This window comes from Myotis nattereri (assembly GCF_964212035.1).
Source record: "Myotis nattereri genome assembly, chromosome: 4".
In the NCBI taxonomy this organism is placed as follows: Eukaryota; Metazoa; Chordata; class Mammalia; order Chiroptera; family Vespertilionidae; genus Myotis; species Myotis nattereri.
In genome coordinates this window covers 13724997-13744764 of record NC_138079.1, presented here as the reverse complement: position 1 = coordinate 13744764, position 19768 = coordinate 13724997, and the positions used below count along the sequence as shown (strand labels likewise).

The window sequence follows — 19768 nt, the reverse complement described above, 5'->3', positions numbered from 1 at the left end:
GGGGTCTTGAAATACCTTCTTTGAAAAAACTATTGCATAACCAATCACTTGGCCATTCCATTTCAAGAAGCTGCAACACCAGGACAATTCATAAACAATCACTTACCTAACCAAGTTACATATCAGGCACTTTGCTTTCAGATAAAATGATGATGTGTGGCCTCATTCCCTCCTTAATAAATTTACAATCTAGGAGGACTACAAATGCTTGAACAGAAAGTCAGGATAAATACATAAAGTACAAGGATAAAGGCATAAACTGATTATCATTGGGTCACAAATAATAGTATTGTACACACTTGAGAAATCATTAGAATGGTGGTCTTTCTATTGCTCATTGATAGAATTCCCTTTCTCATTTGACTTAACTCAGCAGGAGGAGCATCCAGGAGAAGCCCGGAGCCTTCACTACAGTGGTTAGACCTAGGAAGTCCCATGCCCCCTTCTGCTCTTGTCCCTCATGCCTTTCACCATTTGAAGACTTTGCACAGGACCACTATCTTGTGTCTGAGTGGATGCTGGTCATCAATATTCCTTTTTTTTTTTCCTATGGAAGGAGAGTTTGACAAAGAAGCATGGATTAGTCCACACAATCTCAGGATATGTTATGGGTCCACTTTCCCACTTCGTCTAGCTGGCATGGGTAGTTCGAATCCTATCATTGGATTCTAGCAGTCAGATCCACATTGGATTCTAGCAACTAGATCCTCATGGGATTCTAGCAATCAGAGCCACAACTGTGGAATCATGTTGACTTCCAGTGTCTAGCATCTCATCCATCTTCTCCATTATCCACTCCTGTCTAGTCTCTTTCCCACCTTCTCATATTAGAGAAACCATGGCCAGTCTTTATTTACTTAATTCACTCTTTAGTCTGAGGTTTTATATTTTCTCAAGTCTAGCTTGTATGATCCTAACTGATGTTATCCCACAATGTTAAATTATTTATTGAAAGAATTATTGAAAACATGAGTATGTGTTTTCTGATTTCATTTTTATACTGAGTTAGCTAAGCCTCTATAAGAGATTTACATGCTTTTATCCATTTAAAATATTTAATAAACACCATTTAATTAAGCCAAATTAATGATTCATTTAGTCTATTTAGGGCAAAGTTAGAAAACTGTATAATTTTTTTCTTATAACCCTAATGTATTATGTGACTCAATGTGCTATTCTAGGAGAGGTGATCATTTAAATCTGACTCCTCATAAATTTTAATGAACTTTGGCATCATACATTGGCTACTTTTATAAATTGTTATGATCTCTAAAACAAGACAATTTCTACATAATGGGGAGATTTAGGTCTAACACTACTTTGTGTTTTCTTAAAACTTCCTTTATTGCAGGCTGTCCTCTCTAATCCACCCACTGTTTTTCATTCCCATGAGTTCCCAATTTCTCTGGGTAGTTTCTGAATCATATTTTGGAGTGGTTTTAAAGAAATTTTATTTAAGTATACCCAATATACCAAAAAAGCTTCATATATTTAATGTGTACAGTTGATAAGTTCAGATACATATATCTACGTACACCCACAATAATCATCACTACAAGCAAGGTAAGAAACACATCCATCACCTTCACACATTTCCTTGTGTCCCTTTTACTTTTTTTGTCTTTGTTTTTGTTATACAAATGCTTAGTATGAAACATACCCTTTGACAAAATTTTAAGTGCACAACACTGTATTTTTAACTATAGGCACTATGTTGTATGACAGATTACCTAGAACTTCTTCATCTGGTATAACTGAAACTTTATACCCACTGAACATCAGTTCTATATTTCCTCCAGCTCCCAGCCCCCGAAGAGCACCATTCCATTTTCTGCTCCTATACATTTGACTCTTAGAGATTTCTAATATAAATGGAATCATGGGATTTTTGTCCTTCTGTAACTGACTTATATTACTTAGCATAATGTCTTCCAGGCCCATCTATTTTGTCACTAGTGGCATGATTTTCTCTTTTGGAAGGCTGAATAATATTGCATTGTATGTATGTATGAATGTAGTATATATTTGTATGTAAATATATTTTTCTTTAATTATTTTGGGGGCATTTAAGTTGTTTACATATATTGGCTATTGTGAAGAATATTGCAGTGAACATGGGAGTGAAGATACCTAGATCCTGATTTCAATCCTTTTAGATATGTACCCAGAAGTGAGATTACTAAGTCGTATAGTTCTATTTTTAATATGTATATATTAAAAATATATATATGCAGTTTTACTAGTGGCTACATCATTTTCCATTTCCACCAACATTGCACAAAGCTTCCAATTTCTTTACATCCTTGCCAAACTCATTATCTTTTGTGTTTTTATTATAGCCATAATAACAAATATGAGGCGAAAACTCATTGTGGTTTCGATTTGCATTTCCTTGATGATTAGTGATGTAGAGCACCTTTTTATATGCCTGTTGTCCATTGTATGTCTTTTTTGGAGAGATGTATATACAAGTATTTTGCCCATTTTTGTGTTTGTTGTTTACTATTGAGTTGTATGAGGTTCTTATGTATTTTAGAAATTGAGCACTTTAAATATCTTCTCCCATTCCATAGGTTGCCTTTTCACTCTGTTAAAAGAAAGGGAACTTAGCAAATAGAAGTATTAAGATGTTCACACAAAGTAATATATGCAAAGCACTTAGCTCAGTGCACATACATTTACTTAACCCTTTGTATGCCATAATTTTTTAATTAAATTCAAAATATTGTGGCATGTGGGGATTGTTCCCGTTTTGGACACATGGCAGTTAACTGGTTAACAGGTATTTATTAAGCACCTACTATGTGCCAGGACCACTCTAGACCCTATATACAGTAGCAACCTAGCAGGAAAAATTTCTGCCATGTATACTGTCCTAGTAATTAAGCACTCGACAGTCAGCACTCAATAAACATGTTAGCCTCCGGTTTTCTTAGGTATTGTGTTATTATATTAATAAAATGTAGTATTTCAAGTGAAGAAGAGAAAAAAGTACTTGCTTCTTAAGGGCCTTGACATTTACTGTGTATTCCTTAGCAAAGCACAGAGGGATAATTCACTTAATTGCTTGCTTGTTTCATATACGCAGTGACAAAGTAAGCATTTAATGAATGGACATTTTTAAAAGGCAGCACATTGATTCAGTTCCCTTAATAAAGAAAATGTCAATTCAATTAAAAAGTCATCCAGCAAATAAAAGAAACGACCCAAAGGTAGCCTTGAATTTTAATACTGCAATAGTGAACAACATTTTTTAAGTATAAAAACGTAAGTACTTAGCTGGTTACTTGTTTATTTTGTGTGAATTTTTAAATATGATGGAAAATATTTATTTAAAAATCAAGCATAGAGGAAAATCTGTTAGTTCTTTAAAAATTATACAGCTTTCAACAAAGATATAGTAACAGGATCGGGAAATATTTTCAACAGCAACAAAAACATACAGACCAAAAAAATGAAACACCAGTTTTCAAGACCCTGAATTTTAGACACTGAAGGATGGTGATTCCTTAGAGACGTGAAACAGAAAAGGTGAGCCCTGCAGTTGTCCCAGCTTACTGCCTTGGGAGACTTTCTTCCAGAACGTATAGAAGGGGTAACCCAGACAGAGCCAGAGAACTTGCTGAGTTGGAGAGACAGCACTAAGACTCCAGAAGCTAAAGGTGGCTAGAATTTGCAGGGAAAAACAGAAGAAATGGTATTGCTACTCAGACAGAGAACCCCTGAGATCTGCAAAGGTTCACCTACTCTTCTTCAGCAGAGAACTGCGCAGCCCATGTGTGTAAGGAAGCCAAGGGGCTGGAAGAGCACCATCTGAAAGAATGAGAGGAAATAACACCTATTGCTCACACCAGGGCTAAGATATGTGCCAGCGCCCACCAGCCCAGCTGGGAAACCCCATGGTTCAAGTGATGCTGAGTAGAGGACGCCAAAGGGACTGCCTAGGCAGTGTAGGGTAATTAGCCCTACACCGAATGCTGTTCCAGTGCTCCTAACAAATCAATACAAGACTCAAAGGTAACAAATTCCTTCCATATAACTGTGCCCCTGAACAGATCTTAAGATATCTGTAGCAATATGAAGACAACCAGGACAAAACAAGGTAACATTCAAATGTTTTATGTTCAAAGATCACCACACGTGAAGAGGAGTGGAAGTGGAGCGTCATACTAAGGAGAAAAATCAATCAGTTGAAACTGACACAGATGCTAGAATCAGGACATTTAAACAGTTTTTACATGTGTTCCATATGTTCAAAAGTTAAATAGAGCCATGGAAGATATAAAAATTTCCCCAAAGAAACTTCTGGAGATGTTTGATTCATCTGAGATAAAAAATACACTCGATAGGATTGATGGTAAATCTGGCATTGCACAAGGAAAGATTGGTTAACGCAAAGACACCAATCGAAATTATTGAAAAGGAGATACAAAGGGAGAGAAAACGTTTTTTAAATGGGAAAAGAATTTCTGAACTGTGGGACAATTCCCAGTGACTTAGTATACACTTAACTGTACTCACTGAAGAAGAGGAGCCAGCCAGTAGGGAAGATAAAGAATTCTTTGAAGAAATAATGGCTGAAAATTTTTGAAATGTGAAGGAAACCATAAATCCACACATTGAAAAATCCCAATGAACCCCAAGCATAAGAAACATGAAGTAAACTACTCCAAGGAACATGAAAATCTAGTTACTCAGCACCAGTGAAAAAGAGAAAAATCTTAAAAGGAGTCAGAGAAAGAAGACATTATATTAAAAAACAAACAAAGATAAGTAATACCACAGATTGTTTTTCTTTGTCAGAAGCAATGCAAATGAGAGGACAGTGGAGCAAAAATGTCTTAAAAAATTAGGGGAAATAAAGACTCCTGTGAGCCATGTAAAGCTGGAAAAATTTATCACCTAAGGACCCACATACAAGAAATATTGAGGGAAGGTGTTTAAACAGAAAGAAAATGATGCCAGATGGAAATACAGATCCATAAAAAGTGATGAGGAGCACTGGAAGTTTTGACTATATTTGAAAGGCAGCTTGCAAATGAAAAAGTGTCTCCTATCACTCCCATTGATAAGAGTGGAATGGAGAAAGCATGCAGTGATGTCACAGCCTTAGAGCAAGCACGGGCAAGACAGTGTCTGTCCCAGGACTCAGAATGCTGAGCTGTGTCACCCTATTGGACTGTTTGTAACATATGCAAACATGCAGCAAATTTGAAGTCTTTTAAATTATACAAATAATGAATTTCCATCTATCTATAAGGAGTTCTCTCTAGCCCTCAGGTATTGTGTTTTTAAGGTGTTATCAATTCAAAGATGAGTTGGTTTACTGTTATACAGAGAAATTTAAGATACTATATTATACAGCCTGGGAATGAAGAATCTTCTAGAACTTTCATATTTTTGTGGATGAAACTGACAAAAAAGAGCAGAACTTGAAGGGAGAAGAAGGGAAACTTAGCTGCACAAAATACGCTCAGCCTGTCTTGGTAGTCACTATTTACAAAGAATCTTTGCTGTCCTTCTGGATTTATAAGAATAAAAGTTTGATCTCAAACAACAGCATGCTCCCTAAGTTTTAGTACCCCAAAGGGAAAAGTTGAGCTGTCATATATAGAGTGTCTCAAACTTAGATCCCCTAAATAATGTCAACAAAAATTTCTGCTCTTATGGAAAAGAGCAAGGATATTTTTAATTCATGTAGAGGACACAATAGTGGATCCCACTTTTTAAAGGTCTCACCCAAGAATGTTCCAGGATAGTACGTAGAAATAGCTCATCTTCTCTGGAAAGACAAATCCTTGCAACGTTGGGAGTTTTAGTTTTCCCAAACTGACCTCAACCCTGTATTTCAATATTTTGCAGCATTCTTGTTTCTTAATCACCAAAATATAACTGTGCAGGTATTTTTAAAAGAAGTTAAATATGACATTGTAAAACATTTCTTTAGTTAAAACATGTAATTTGCTTTCATTATATTTATTTAAAAACTAAGTGTGTGGGAAAGTAAAATATAACAACTAAACTATTGTACACAGTCCAATATTTGGAACAGCCAAGATTCTTGATGTACTCACTGAATCATTTTTCATTCAAGTTAATCCTTTAACAGTGGAATTTCGGCTGCTCTGGAGAACCATTCTTCATTGGTTTAATTGGCTATTTTAAAAAATAGTATAGCAAAATGTCAAAAGTTATTTCCTCAGTAACTAGCCTGTATAGAATCAGTATCATTGCCTTTATGCTTAAATTTAAACCATAAAGAAGTATACTAGTAGGTTTAAGCATTGCTTTTTTCAGTCTACAATAGGTAAGTAATATGAAAATCAAATTAGTATATTGAGGCAACTGAAAAGCCAGTAGGGAATAAACACTATACTTCAGATGATAGAAAAATTAAATGTTCCACTTTTGGTATCTGGGGTTGCTGGTCATCTGCCAAACATAGCATAGGCTAATTTTTCATGGACACTGTCTCATTTAGTCCTCACCCAAACCCATTTTACAGATGATACGATTGATATTTAGATTACATAACTTATTCAAGGCGCTGCAGCAAACGGGTCCCAGGACTCTGATATAAACTTGGGTCTGTCTGAACTGCAAATCCTTCTTTGATTCCACATCAACATTCTCTACTTCTTACTGTCTAGGGCGGGGGGATAAAATGGACACATATGTAATACCCTTTGTAATACTTTAAGCAATAAATAAAAAAAAAGAACAGTTTTGCAACTGAAAAAAAAGGAAAAGAAAAATAAATTTCTGATATTTTAAGTAAAAAAAAAAAAAATTCTCTACTTCTTACATTTGACATTTTGGTTAACCAGATATTTCCCCTCAACTGTCCTGTCATTTGGGTCTAAATTCCACTTTTTATACAGATGACAGAATTAATCTTTTTGGTGGTTTTCTTTCAGGAATTACAGTTTGAAAGACTGACTCGAGAGCTGGAGGCAGAACGCCAGATCGTTGCCAGCCAGCTGGAGCGATGCAAGCTGGGGTCAGAGACGGGCAGCATGAGCAGCATCAGGTACTGGGGACCCCTTCCCCGTGGTTCTGTGCCTCGAGTTGCCAGGGGAAGTAAATGGTGGGGTTTATCTTCTCCTTACAAGCCTGGCAGTGGAACCGGAGCATTCAGTCCGAAGTTGGAAAGGAATGGTAACCGACCTCATTTCAGATGTTCAAAAGAAGTCTGAAATGGCCTGGTTTGTACTTGAAACTCTTTTAACAAAATTACTCCCTGCCCTGAATGCAAATTATGCATCATTTTGTACAAAAGAAGGCTTTTCGTTCAGGCAGGTTGCTTGAAAGCAGGAGATGCCATATCACAGCCTCCCAGTTTGTTGCTCTTTTCTAATGATCTAGAGTCGCAGGTTCTGGAAATGAGAGAGAGAACGTTTCTATGCAACCTGTATTGTCTGCTAATATATGATGCTAAATTATAAAACTGCTCCTCTTGTATACACCACACATTCAATTGCCATGTGTAAAAAATATTTCAAATCCATAGATAGAATGATTGATTATTAAATTAGGGGTTGGTTTGATGTTATGAAAAATTTAAGAGCAAAACAAAATATAGTAATTTGGCCACAGAATAAATGCTCCACCTAGGGCCTTGTTTTTATATTTAAAAATAAAAGTGTGTGTGTGTGTGTATGAAATTGAAATAAACACATACAGTTCTATAAGTCAACTTTCATTTCTCAGAAATGCATTGTACTTTTCTGTCATCTTCTATGTTGTGTTCGATGCTACATTTCTTATGGACATATCTTGGTTAAGGAAATAATAGTTACTGTGGCAAATAAACTTCAACATTATAGTAACTTTACAAAATAGCAGATTGCTTTTCATTCATGCCACAGATAGAGGCAGGAGATGCTGGTCAGGGAGCTGCTTCCTTGCTTCCCTCTATGCCAGGAGCAAAGGCCTAATTCTTGAGAACCCCTATGGCTTCATTGTCAAGCACATCACTGCACCCACAGCCCATTGGTGAGAATCAGTCACATAGCCTCTCATAGATGAGCTGGGCAGGGATTCCTAGTCCTGGGGTCAACAGGAAGCAGGAGCTTGAGTTTGGTGAGCTCTTAGCTACCTGCTGCCACAAAAGAATTAAAACACCACTATATCCATTGCTCTAAAGCATTTATCATTGCACGAGTAAATCTGTGGTTGGAATATTTCATTTTGGAGGCACCTGCCATTAGTCTTTTAACATTTTTCTTGTGTTCGTGGAGCAGTGGGTATACTTTAAATAGAAGTCATTGCGACTCTTACTGTTACTTGAATGGATAGCGTTTTCAATTGCAAAGCTGTATATGGAATGTGTGGAAACATATCCACTTCTGTAATACCTCAGTAGTAAGAAGCAGCAAGTAGATAAATTGTGGTCTCTTAAACTCATCAGCAATTTGTCTGAACACCCAAATTAACAGAAACAGGATAGACAAGAAAAAGAAAAAGTGATTTGTGTCCATTTGAAATTGTGTTCAGAAGGTTGACTTGTGGAAGGTGGTGAGAAAAATATTTGTAAGTGTAGATTTTTATTACTGTATGTATTGAAGAGCTGATTGTTATTGCTGAGCACCTCCTCATAAGCTAAGCCTGTTTGGGGGGTTCATGAGCACCACTGAATTGACATCTATTTGGCTTTGAAACCAGTTGTTTCCTAATTGGTCAGATTACCTGTTTAATGCATATTCTTAATCTTTCTTGTGGGGGGCTGTTTCTCTCTTCTCCATGTCCCGCATGGAAAAGGAAACAGTCCATTTGCTGAGTGGAGGAGCTGGGGATTAAGAAATTAAAGAAAGACCAAGACGCAGAAATAGATTTTAAGCTGGGGCCAGGTGGGCGCCATCCTCTCTGATGGAGAGGTGGCAAAAAGCGGGCTGAGCCACATAGCAGGTTTATTTTAAAGGCCTAGATTTACATATCTAGTTCCGCCCCTGCCTGATTAACATGTCCAGCCTTATTGGGGAAGCATGTTCCCAGGGCGTGGCTCTGCCTATGCTCTGAGTTCAGTTGACAATAATTATAAGAAAATGCCTAGGTGCCTCCCAGGCAGCCCTCTACATTTCTGTGTGATATTTTTGCATACTATGCATCTTTTATTTTGTTTCATCCACCCCCAGTCCCTGGTAGGAGAAGGTCTGGGGGACCATGTTGTACCCTGTGCCTCAATTTCCAACTTCTGATTGGATCAGAAATGGACGTCTAACCCAAGGGCAATCCGTCCAGTGAATAGCGTGAAAGAAATTGGGCTCTTACTCTTGAGAAGGTGAAATAAGTGACCCCAAATCTGTGACCTCCAGTGGTGAATCCTAAGAGATGGTGGCCATGTGGTTTGTGTGCCAGTGGAGGAGCCTGTAGTGACAGAGACCATCTTGTTTCTGAATGTTACAGAGACCAGTTCAGTTATCACTAAGACCGCTGCATCTCTGATATTTCATTTACATTCTTAACCCCCCTCCCCTTATTTTATTGGATTGAGTTGATTTCTTTTCTCAGGTCCAAAGTGTCTTAGATAGAACACATCATTGAGCTACTAAACTAGACAGAAAAATTACCCATGATGGTGTTCAGTTCTTCACCTATAACTTGTATCCTTAACTCACAGCTCATAGTACATTAGCAGTAATTCTGTGTTAAATGTGTATTAAGTAATAGTGTTAGGTGCAGCGGACACTGCCTAATGATTTCCCCTGCTATACACCTTTATAATATTCGGTCTTCATCAAGCTTAATTATTTTATATTTGGGAAGCCTCTAATGTATGAATCTGCATTTGAATAGCACAAGCAATTTACTGATATTTCACTGGACAAAGTCCAATACATAGCTTCCATTTTTTTGGTGTGTTTGGTCATAACCTAGTAGTTTGCTGAGCTTCAGAAATGCACCGTTGGAAATCCAAGTCTTTATAAAGGTAATAGACTAACCTAGTTAGCACATCAAAAGGGATATTTAAAAATAAAAAATAGAATATAAACAATTTTTGAAAAAGGAGGACAGGTAAAGAAGTCTGATAATTTAGATGTATCATATTCTGGAGGGGTAAGAGTTTTATAGCAAAAATAAAACAAAATTAAATATTTTTCAGACTTCTTACATAAATGATAAAAATGATAATTCTATTTTGGTTTCCCTCTGCCTTTATTGGTGATAGGAAATTGCTTCATCTGATTTCTCAGACCTCATTTCTGGTAGTCACAATGACAGTTTGAACTTTTAGGAAAATGTTATTAGTATGCATTTAAACAGTCAACTTTATAATAGTCAATCAAAAAAAAAAATGAGAGCACTGAGAATTTGGAGAAGGGAGAATCTGGATCCCGTGTTGTAGCATATCAGCTTCTGCATTCAAGTGTCTACGGTAGAAGTAACTGCAAATAGGACCATTGTGGTCTCGTAGTTAAACTCTTCACAGACTTTTCTAAACACCCAAATGCATGTTATAGCTTCCAGAATCCAGATCATTTAGTGGTTGTCTGAGTGTTATCATTCTTCTACCAAGAAATTATTAGTGCTTTTCATGGCAGCTATACTTCCACCATTTCTTCCTATGTTGGCTTTTCTCACTCTGCTTCCAGGCCAAACCTCTCCAATCTATTGGATACTTCTCCCATCCTACAATTAGTTTGGTTCCATACCTTCTCTCTGATTCCTCAGAACCATCCAGACCTGAAGCTAGAACATTATTTATTCTGATGGCTCCCTTTATTTAGGGTCATGATAAAAATCCCTCTTGCTAGTAACCCACTCCCACCCTTTGGCCAGTTGAGATTACTTGGCTCATACCTGTCCCTCAGCAAAGGTTTGCCCAGAAGGTCTTGTCTAACAGCCCCATGATCCATCTATTCCCTCCCAGACTTGGACCCTTGTTTTGGTTTTATAAGCCCAGTGTTCTGAGGACCTTCCTGTGTCCATGCCCTTGTCATGCTCTACACCCCTGTAGCAGCATTCTAACTCACCTCTTTGGTTGCTATCTGCACAAATCTACTCTCTATGTGGTGTGAGTTAGATATGCATATGAATAACTCAGAATCATGTCTATAAAGGACCTTTCCCCCCACTTCTGCTAATTCATAAATAATACCAGTATTTCCCAGTCGATGCCTATGACCAAGGAATCCCTTCCACCTAGAATACCCTCCCTTTTTTGCCTTGTCCCTTTCTCCTGGGGATCTATATACTCAGCTGAGGGCTCACACCCTTCTGAATGCCCTCTTGACCAGTCCAAACTGGGCCAGGTATCCCTTTTTTGGGAGTCATTAGAACTAACAAAGCATTGAGGATGAGCCTCTGTTGACCCTTCTCGAAGTTCCCTGCCACAGAATATTTTAACCTTCATTCAGAGGATGTATAGGGATTTCTTATGTGCTGCTGAAAATTTAATGACAACAAAATTGATGTCTACTTAAACCCCTTGATTCTCATGGGCACTAAAAACATAATGGGAGAGAAATAGATTAAAATCACAGTTGGACCTATCTTATAAACTCCTCCTAAGGAAGATCTGACTCTTGAAAGGCATGATGATGATGATGATGACAACAATGATGATAAGATGATGAAGATGATGATGGTTGATGATGGTCTAGAGCTAGAGATAAAGGAAGTCAAGAAATTCAGTGCTAGAGATATTTGACACATGATAAAGTCTTCCTTGCCAGTGTGGGTAGCAGTGCACATGGCTCCTTAAGGCAGCAGACAATCCCTGACTTACAGAGAAGAGGACCTCAGTCTTATAACCAAAATAAATTGATTTCACAGCTTGAATGAATTTGGAAGTAAATTATTTCCCAGAATTTCCAGAAAGAAAAGTAGCCCAGGTGAAACTCTGGTGATAGACCTTCTAAAACCGTGAACAGAGAACCCAATTATGCCATGCCTGAACTTTACAAAACTTGCAAAACTGTAACTTAAAAAAAAAAAATAGGCATTGTTTTAAGTTGATAGTAATTGGTTACAATACTTTTTAATAGGTTGTGTTAGATATTCAGAATGAGGCAAAAGTAGGTTTATGGTTGTTCGTATAATACAGTAATTAATAACTAATAATACAAGAATAAACTCTATTTTGCACACTCACAACTGTAAACCTACTTTTGCCTCACTTGCAAGTTGAATTATGAAAGGTTTTTATTAGAGAAAATAAATTTTACTTTGTGACTGTATTCCATTCAAAAGTTTAATTTGTATATCCAATTTTATTTTTCATGCATATACACATGCATTTGAATTTACATTTTAAACAACATACTGTTTTGATTCTAAGAAGTGGAAGTATTTGAATGTGGAATGGAGTCGTTATTTAATGTAGAATAAGAACAACTAAATAAAGCAATCAGTTTAGCTTCACCATTTTTTAATGTAGATGCCCAAGACTCTGATTGGAGTTATATATATTTAAAATGACAAATGTAATATATACATGAAAATGTCTTGCTCTCTTTTTCCCACAGGTGAGCTATTGAATTTCTTGCAAACACATTTTCACAAATATCTGCCATAGTTTGGATAGTGGAATACAAAAGGAATTAATGTTGCAAGTGTTATCAAAGGTTGTTCTCTTTATTAACTAACTCCTGTGAGCCCAAATGCCAACAATTCTATAAATAGCGTACAGGTCTTCTTCATTCCTACAAAGAAGCCAGGCTCATTTTAGAGAAAACGCTGACTTCTGGTTTAATTAGTTACTGGTGAAGAAACACAAGCCAAGTAGTAGCATACATTTATGTCACAAAGAAATGTTTATATTTAAAAGCATGGTCACTGAACTTTCTTAAGGAAATAAATCATATATGAATATAATTGTTTCTCAAAGTCAGACATTTTGTGCATTTTTAAAATTTTTCTATAGGATATGACATCCTTAAAAAAGTAGTTACTGACATTTATTCTTTTATATGCAGAAGGAATAAATCAATCAAAATATTTTATTTTGAAGACCAGACATCTTAGATAATTTAATAATTTTAAAAATTTTAGTTTTTTAAGCATTTTATTATGTTATTTATATATACATACATTTCCAAAAAGAGTTACGTAGCCAAAGATTAAAAATTACTCATAGTCAGAATTCTAGATTCTTACCATGCTTGCAAATAAAAAATAAATAATCATTTTCCAATAAATTATTTTTAATTTAATTTTTTATTAAACATTTTTTTAAATTAGAGAATAGCTGTTGATTTCCATAATAATTTCTCATGTGGTTAAAATATTGCTCTTCCAACAAAGTCATACAGATTTATTTAAATGAGACATTTAATTTATTGAATTGGTAATCAGAAATAACACTGCAGTGGCATTTGTGAAGTCATTTAGAATGTCTGCTTCATTATAAAAACAGAAGAAAAGAACAAACTATAAGGACTTTAGACATACTTTAGCGTTGTTTTCTGCATTGGCGATTTTATTTTGAAACAAGTATTTTTCTCTTGTTTCCTTCCAATCTAAATTCCAGAGCAGAAACCTCCCTCCAGAATATTCTCCATTTTCTTGATTGTCTTCATGAACCCCTGTTCTTCTTGTCTTAATATATTTTTTTCAATTGCTTGTTTTTAATGATGAGATAATTCTTTTAGGATTTCTTATTATAGTTTTCCCCTTTTCCTACATAAATTAGGAGAACATTCTAGAATACTTTCTGGGACTTCAGGGTTCATGTTCATGATTCCCAGCACCATCACATTTCTGTCCAGACCTCCACTCAGAACGCTTTCTCCTTCAGAGAGAACATTTGCAGCTAATGCTTTTTTAACTGGGAAGCATTTATTTCTCTAGTTATTTTGTGTGTGTTTTTTATCTCCCAGTTGTCAGGCCTCTGATCCTTTCCCACCTGCCTGGAGTCCAAGGTCCCTATGCTGAGCCATCACTATAGTACCCTAATGCCTTTGAACTTCTAATCCTGTAGCAAAATTTACAGCCTGGATTAAAGCTGCTGCCTTCTCCTCACCTACAGGGAGCCATTGTTTAGCCTTCTGAGCAACTAGAAGTAGGTGCTGCCCCTCTTCTGTTTTCTCCCCTACTCTCTAATTCCCCAAGTGCAGGGACTGGGAGTATATGCCCAAGAATGGTCAGCACATGATAACTGTTCAGTCAGTACTGAATGAATAAATGAATGAATGAGTATTCAGTACTTTTATTATTCTTATTCCATTGCTATTGTTGCAGAAAATTCACCCGTTTTATTAATCTGTAAATATTACCATCTCTCTATATTCCAGAATATATCTTATATATGATACATATATAATAAATTATAATTCATATAAAATATTATACATTTTTCTGACCAAGCTGGGTCAGAATATTATGTTCATTATTCATTCTAGTCAGTTTTCTTTTTGGAATAGTACCTGGACACCAAGGCCTGTTGGTTTGATGTACTCTGTGTGTGTATCTGTGATTGATTTGGTCTCATACTTTCACTCTGATCTTAAGATGATGAGAATAGTGATAATAATATCAATAATAGTGCTAATTTTAATAATTATAATGGTAGTATTTATTGAGATTCCTATAGGCCAGGCACAGCATTAACTGGCTTATATACATCATGCCATTTATTCCTAATCAGCCCATGAGTTAAATTTTATTGTTAAATATTGTAGAATGGAGAACACTACAATTCAGAGAAGAAAATTCACTTTCTTAACATCCAACAGATAGTGACCAGTTACTGATGTTTGATCCCAGGTATCTTTATGTCTCAAGTACACATGCTAAAATGCCTCGCCACAATGCTTGTTCTTGAATTATGTTGTAAATGACCATCTAAATAACCCCAGTTCATTTTTACCCACTTCATTTTGGGACTTATTTTCTGTTTCTTTTTCCTCCTCCCTTCCCCATCCCAATGATTATTATTATTTTGAAGTCTTTATTGGAATATGTTTCTGAGATTCATTCTTATACAAATGAAGTAAAGGGTGTTCATATATGTTATCATTGCTTTTAAGTACATCCAGAGTAATTATTCATTATTCTCTTGCATATTTCCAATAAACAAATTATACTAATACTTATGTCTATAAATGTCTAAAATGCTCATTATCCTATAATCTTAGTCTCTTCAGGCTGCTATAAAAGAACACTATAGATTGGGTGACTTATAAACAACATAAATTTATTTCTCACATTTCTGGGGGCAGGGAAGTCCAAGATCATGGCACAGGCAAATTTGGTGTCTGCTGAGAGCCTGCTTCCTGATTCATAGATTTTTGAGATAGTTTGGCTAAATCCTGGGGTAAAGATAGGGAACTGGAACAGACTGTTTCACACTGAGCAATCACATGGAGTGGGCCTTTTAAGAAATAATCACTGGCTCTATTTAAATAAATGTTATGCCGTACTTCTGAGGGTCGAGCATGTGAATCAACATTTCTTGTGCTCCAGGCATGAATATGATGCAGTTCCTGGCCTCCAGGAGTTCAGAGAGAGACATCTAAGCACGGAAGACATGAGACAATTCCTTGGTGCTGTGAAGGGAACAGGAAGTCATGAGATGGTTTCACAGACAGATATTTGTGTGTTAATCATGTGAAACATTAGCAGGGTATGAATCAGGATAAAGGCACTGCTCAGAGGGAGAGTGCAAAGTCAGAAAGACAAGAGTCAATTTTGGAATCAGTGTGGTTGGAATAGCAAGTCCAAGGGACAGAATGTGTTGGATAAAGGTACAGACAGACATAACCATTCTTGTGAGCAGCCATATAGGTCAGGCCAGAGACCTAGAGACTTTGCGTTTTGTTGACTGGGCAATCAATAGAACGTGAAGATGGTTTTACCCAAGGACGTGATGAGGCCAGCTCTAGCTCTGCCAGCTGCATGGAGAATGAATGGGAGCTTGTGGAGGCTGGTCTTTGCAGCACAAGTTGGAGATGGTAGCTCTTGTCCAGGAGATAGGTCAGAAAACTTCCAGCAAGGTCCTGAGCCTTTACATTGGTTTCATTGTTAGAGTTGGCAGGGTCTGCAGATTCATCTGTATTAAAAGAGACAATGTAGGATTGCAAAATTATTTATTTCAAAAAAATGTAAACATTTGATAGGTGAGGCCAACAATCTGAGCTTAGTTTCTACCACAACTATTGCCCATTTTCAAGAAGGAAACTTGGATTTCTTTTTTATTTCATGTACGTGAATGTATCCTAATTCCCCTTTATCCAGGAGAAGCTATCATAGAATTTTAAATTTAAGAGATTGCTGCGTTAGCAGCAGGCAGCAAAGATGTTACCTAATTTGTTGACAGTAAAGCTGTATTCACAAGCCTCAGCCCTCTCAAACATCTGTTTGTTTAGTACCTCAAGAGCTGAGGAAGTTTAAAAAAATCTTCACACATTGTTGCTTAGTCTTACGCACTTATTTGAGAATTTAACTCTCAGCAAGGTTTTATTGGAAAGCTCTATCCAAATGAATGACTGCCAACTTTACCCCAAACTTAGCAATTAACCTCTCTCTAACGTGTAAATGATGGTCTCCACCTGTGGAGAGCTCACTGCCGTGTCTTGACATTTCTCATTTAAGGCAATGAGTTTCATTCTGTCTTTTGGGATGTAGGTACTGCCTGTCATACCATAATTGCCCAACAAATTCGGAAGCTCTGATTTTAGGAGGTGGCACAGGGTGCTATTTATGACAATGGAGTTTGGAAACTATAAGGTTTGGATTAAAATCTTAGCTCTGCTTATTGCTATCTTATGTGACTTGGGAAATATACTGGTCCTTCAAAGACTCCATACCTCTGCCTGTAAATTGTGAAGAATAGTACTTACCTTGGAAGTTGATTGTAAAAATTACATGTTAAACTGTGTTTAGAACAAATAACAGTGTTTGTCATTGAGAAACTATTCGATATTTGTGGGTTGGTCCTCATCCTGATTAGTTAATTAATTGCCATGACTATTACAGTTATGACTTATTTGTCCCATGTACAAATAGATGTGAAATGTCATTATCTTCATAAAGAGATGCTATGTATTTATACCTTCTTTTATTTAGTAAGTGGTTATGATGATATCAAGTTAACTGAAGACAGTGTATTCTAACTATTGCTGTTCTCTGCCAGGGAATACCACAGTAAAGAGGTGTTCTTAAATTAATGGGTGAACAATATGTATGTAATAATATAGACATGATTCACTGAAGCATCATACTGTTTAAGATACTTTCTCATTATTACCAAAATTGTATTTGCCCTCAAGTGAATAGTTGCTTAAAGTCTCTGTGATTTTGAGTGGCTATGTCCTACTCTTAGTAAGTTTCACTTAATGCCTTTATAACCTGGTACTAGAAAAGAATTTTACCAAAGAGATGAAGGTGGGGATAGAGAATCCTCAACATTACTTAAACATTGGAATGGTTAGCATTTTTTAAGGCTTTTGGGGACTTTGATGGGCTTAGGGGCTTCCCTTTGGAATTTGTGACTGAAAGCTGAAGTCTGCCTATCAGGCCCCTAATCCAGGGAAGCATTGCCCATGGTCATATGGTGGGTTACTGGGGTCAACAAAACAAGGAAAAGTCTATAGGAATGTGGGTTTGCAAAGCCCTCCCTTTGTGAGTGTGAGATTGCATTAATCCACTCATTCATTCATTCATTCATTCATTCATTTACTTATTCAACATATAGAGATCATGGACCTATTATATATGTGTGTAATAGACACTAGGAGTATAGCTCTGAATGAGGAAAGCAAGTCCCCTGACCTCATGTAGCCTTCAGCCTAATGCTGCCTTTAGGATGTGACTTTACTTAATAGGGATGTGAACAAGATCTTTCCCTTCTTAAAAATGCCCTCTCTTTTAAAGCATCACATGATCTCACTCATAAGTGGAATCTAATAAACAAAATGATGAAAAAAATAGATCCAGAGACATAGAAGCATAGGATAGACTGTGGAATTTCAGAGGGAAGATGGAGGTGGTGGGTGGGTAGGAAGAGATCGACCAAAGAACTTGTATGTACATAATACATAACCTATAGACACAGACAATAGTGTGGAAGGCCTGGGGCGGGGATGGGGGTGGTAGAAGGGGTCAATGGGGGAAAAAAGGAGACATATGTAATACTTTCAACAATAAAGATTTAATTTAAATTTTTTAAAAAATAAATAAGACTAAAACTGCTCTTTTTAGTGTCTATAACAAAATGTTTTAATCAAGTTAACCTTCATGTGCATGATCAACCACCTAATACTAAGAGGACACAGCAAATGCAAAATCATATTTCCAAAGAGAGAATTAAATGAGCTCAATTCTATTTAATCTGCCCTTTGGGGTTGGGACGCAGACATGTATTTTAAGCTTAAATCTGGCCATTTCAAGTACATATTATATTTGGCTAATGGACCAGCATTCCAGAGGGAAAAAAAATTAATCAGAACTCAGTTCCGTGTGCAACTCATGGAGTCAGAACAAAGGAATCAGAAACTAATGAAGAAATGAAGCTCCATAGAATATTTGAAAGTTTTTAAAGAAATAGTAAAAAACTACAAAACAAGGGAATTTTAGGAAGTAAGTTATAGAGGAGATGGCAGTCTTTCTACCAAGGGATTGGATTCACCATTTTTTCACAGAAAATTTAACTTGGAATTATTATTCCCAGGGAGAATTCTTTCAGTTATAAAAGTACAAAATCAAGTAAAATTCTGAGATGCTATTTGAATACAATAATGGAATAAGATACTTCCAAATAAAATTATTCTATTAAAATGGACTGGTGGCCTATTTTTAAAATGCTATCATTTTGAATAGAGCTTTAGTAATAAAGAAAACATTTTAAGCTTATGCTATACAAACATAATTTTTGGAAACTAATCTTTTATTGTAAGATAGTGGTATGTAGAGTATTACAGATACTCCATCTATAATATATACAGTGGAGAATATGTGGTATTTTTATGTGTGTAGTTTAAAAATGCAATAGGCCTGCTGAGAAATAGAACTTGATCAGTAGTTGGAGACTTCCCTGCCATTCTCTCCTGGTATCTCTAACTTCTGAGTTAGATCAACACTCCACTGAATCTGTGTTTATTCTTTCCCTTGAATTTCTTTATGTTTCCCTACACATATGCATCCAAATATGCAAGATATTATTTGGTTTGCCTGTTTTTTAATCTTGCATGGTTATGTTCCATATTCTTTGCAACATGCTTTTTTAAAACTCAACTGTAATGTTCTCCAGGGTTTTTTGTTTTTTTTTTTCATGTTGATATGGGTGCTTGAGGATTATGCCTTTTTTTTTTTTTTTTTTTTTTTTTACTGATGCCTCCTAATTTATCATGTGAATATGCCAAATGCATTTATCTTTTCTCCTGAGAAGAACATTTGCAGACTTTGCAGGTTTTGCTTTTAGAAACATATGGCTTGGGACATAATTATGCAGGACTCCTCCTGAGAGTGTGTAAGCGTCTCTCTTGGGTGTGCATGGAAAAGCACTGGCTGTCTTGTAGGATATGAATATCTGCAAGTCCTCTATAAAGCCAAAGAGCTTTCAAAAGTAGCTGTTCAAACTTACATTCCCATCAGCAATGAATAATCTATTGCTCCATGTACTCAGAGAAACTTACTCTTTTCAAAGTACTTGTTGGTGCTGTTGGTGCAAATATGGTGGGTTTGAAGTTTGTATCTCCCTGACTTCTGCACCAAGAGCATTTTAAATAAATTTATTAAATATTCATTATTTTTCTTCCATTAAATGCCTGTTTATGTCTTTTGTACATCTCTTGATGGGTGGTTTTTCTTTTTTTCTTATTTTAATTCT

At 36.2% G+C, this 19768-nt stretch overlaps 1 protein-coding gene across 2 annotated transcripts in view; it reads left to right on the top strand.

Moving 5' to 3' along the window:
• The window catches only part of CTNND2 (catenin delta 2), a 784675-nt gene that overhangs the window by 293362 nt on the left and 471545 nt on the right, over positions 1-19768 (top strand). For both annotated transcript variants that reach the window (XM_081089970.1, XM_081089969.1), the window contains exon 3: positions 6918-7030. In XM_081089970.1, coding sequence (XP_080946096.1) covers positions 6918-7030 — 113 coding nt within the window. The remainder of the gene's footprint in view (positions 1-6917; positions 7031-19768) is intronic.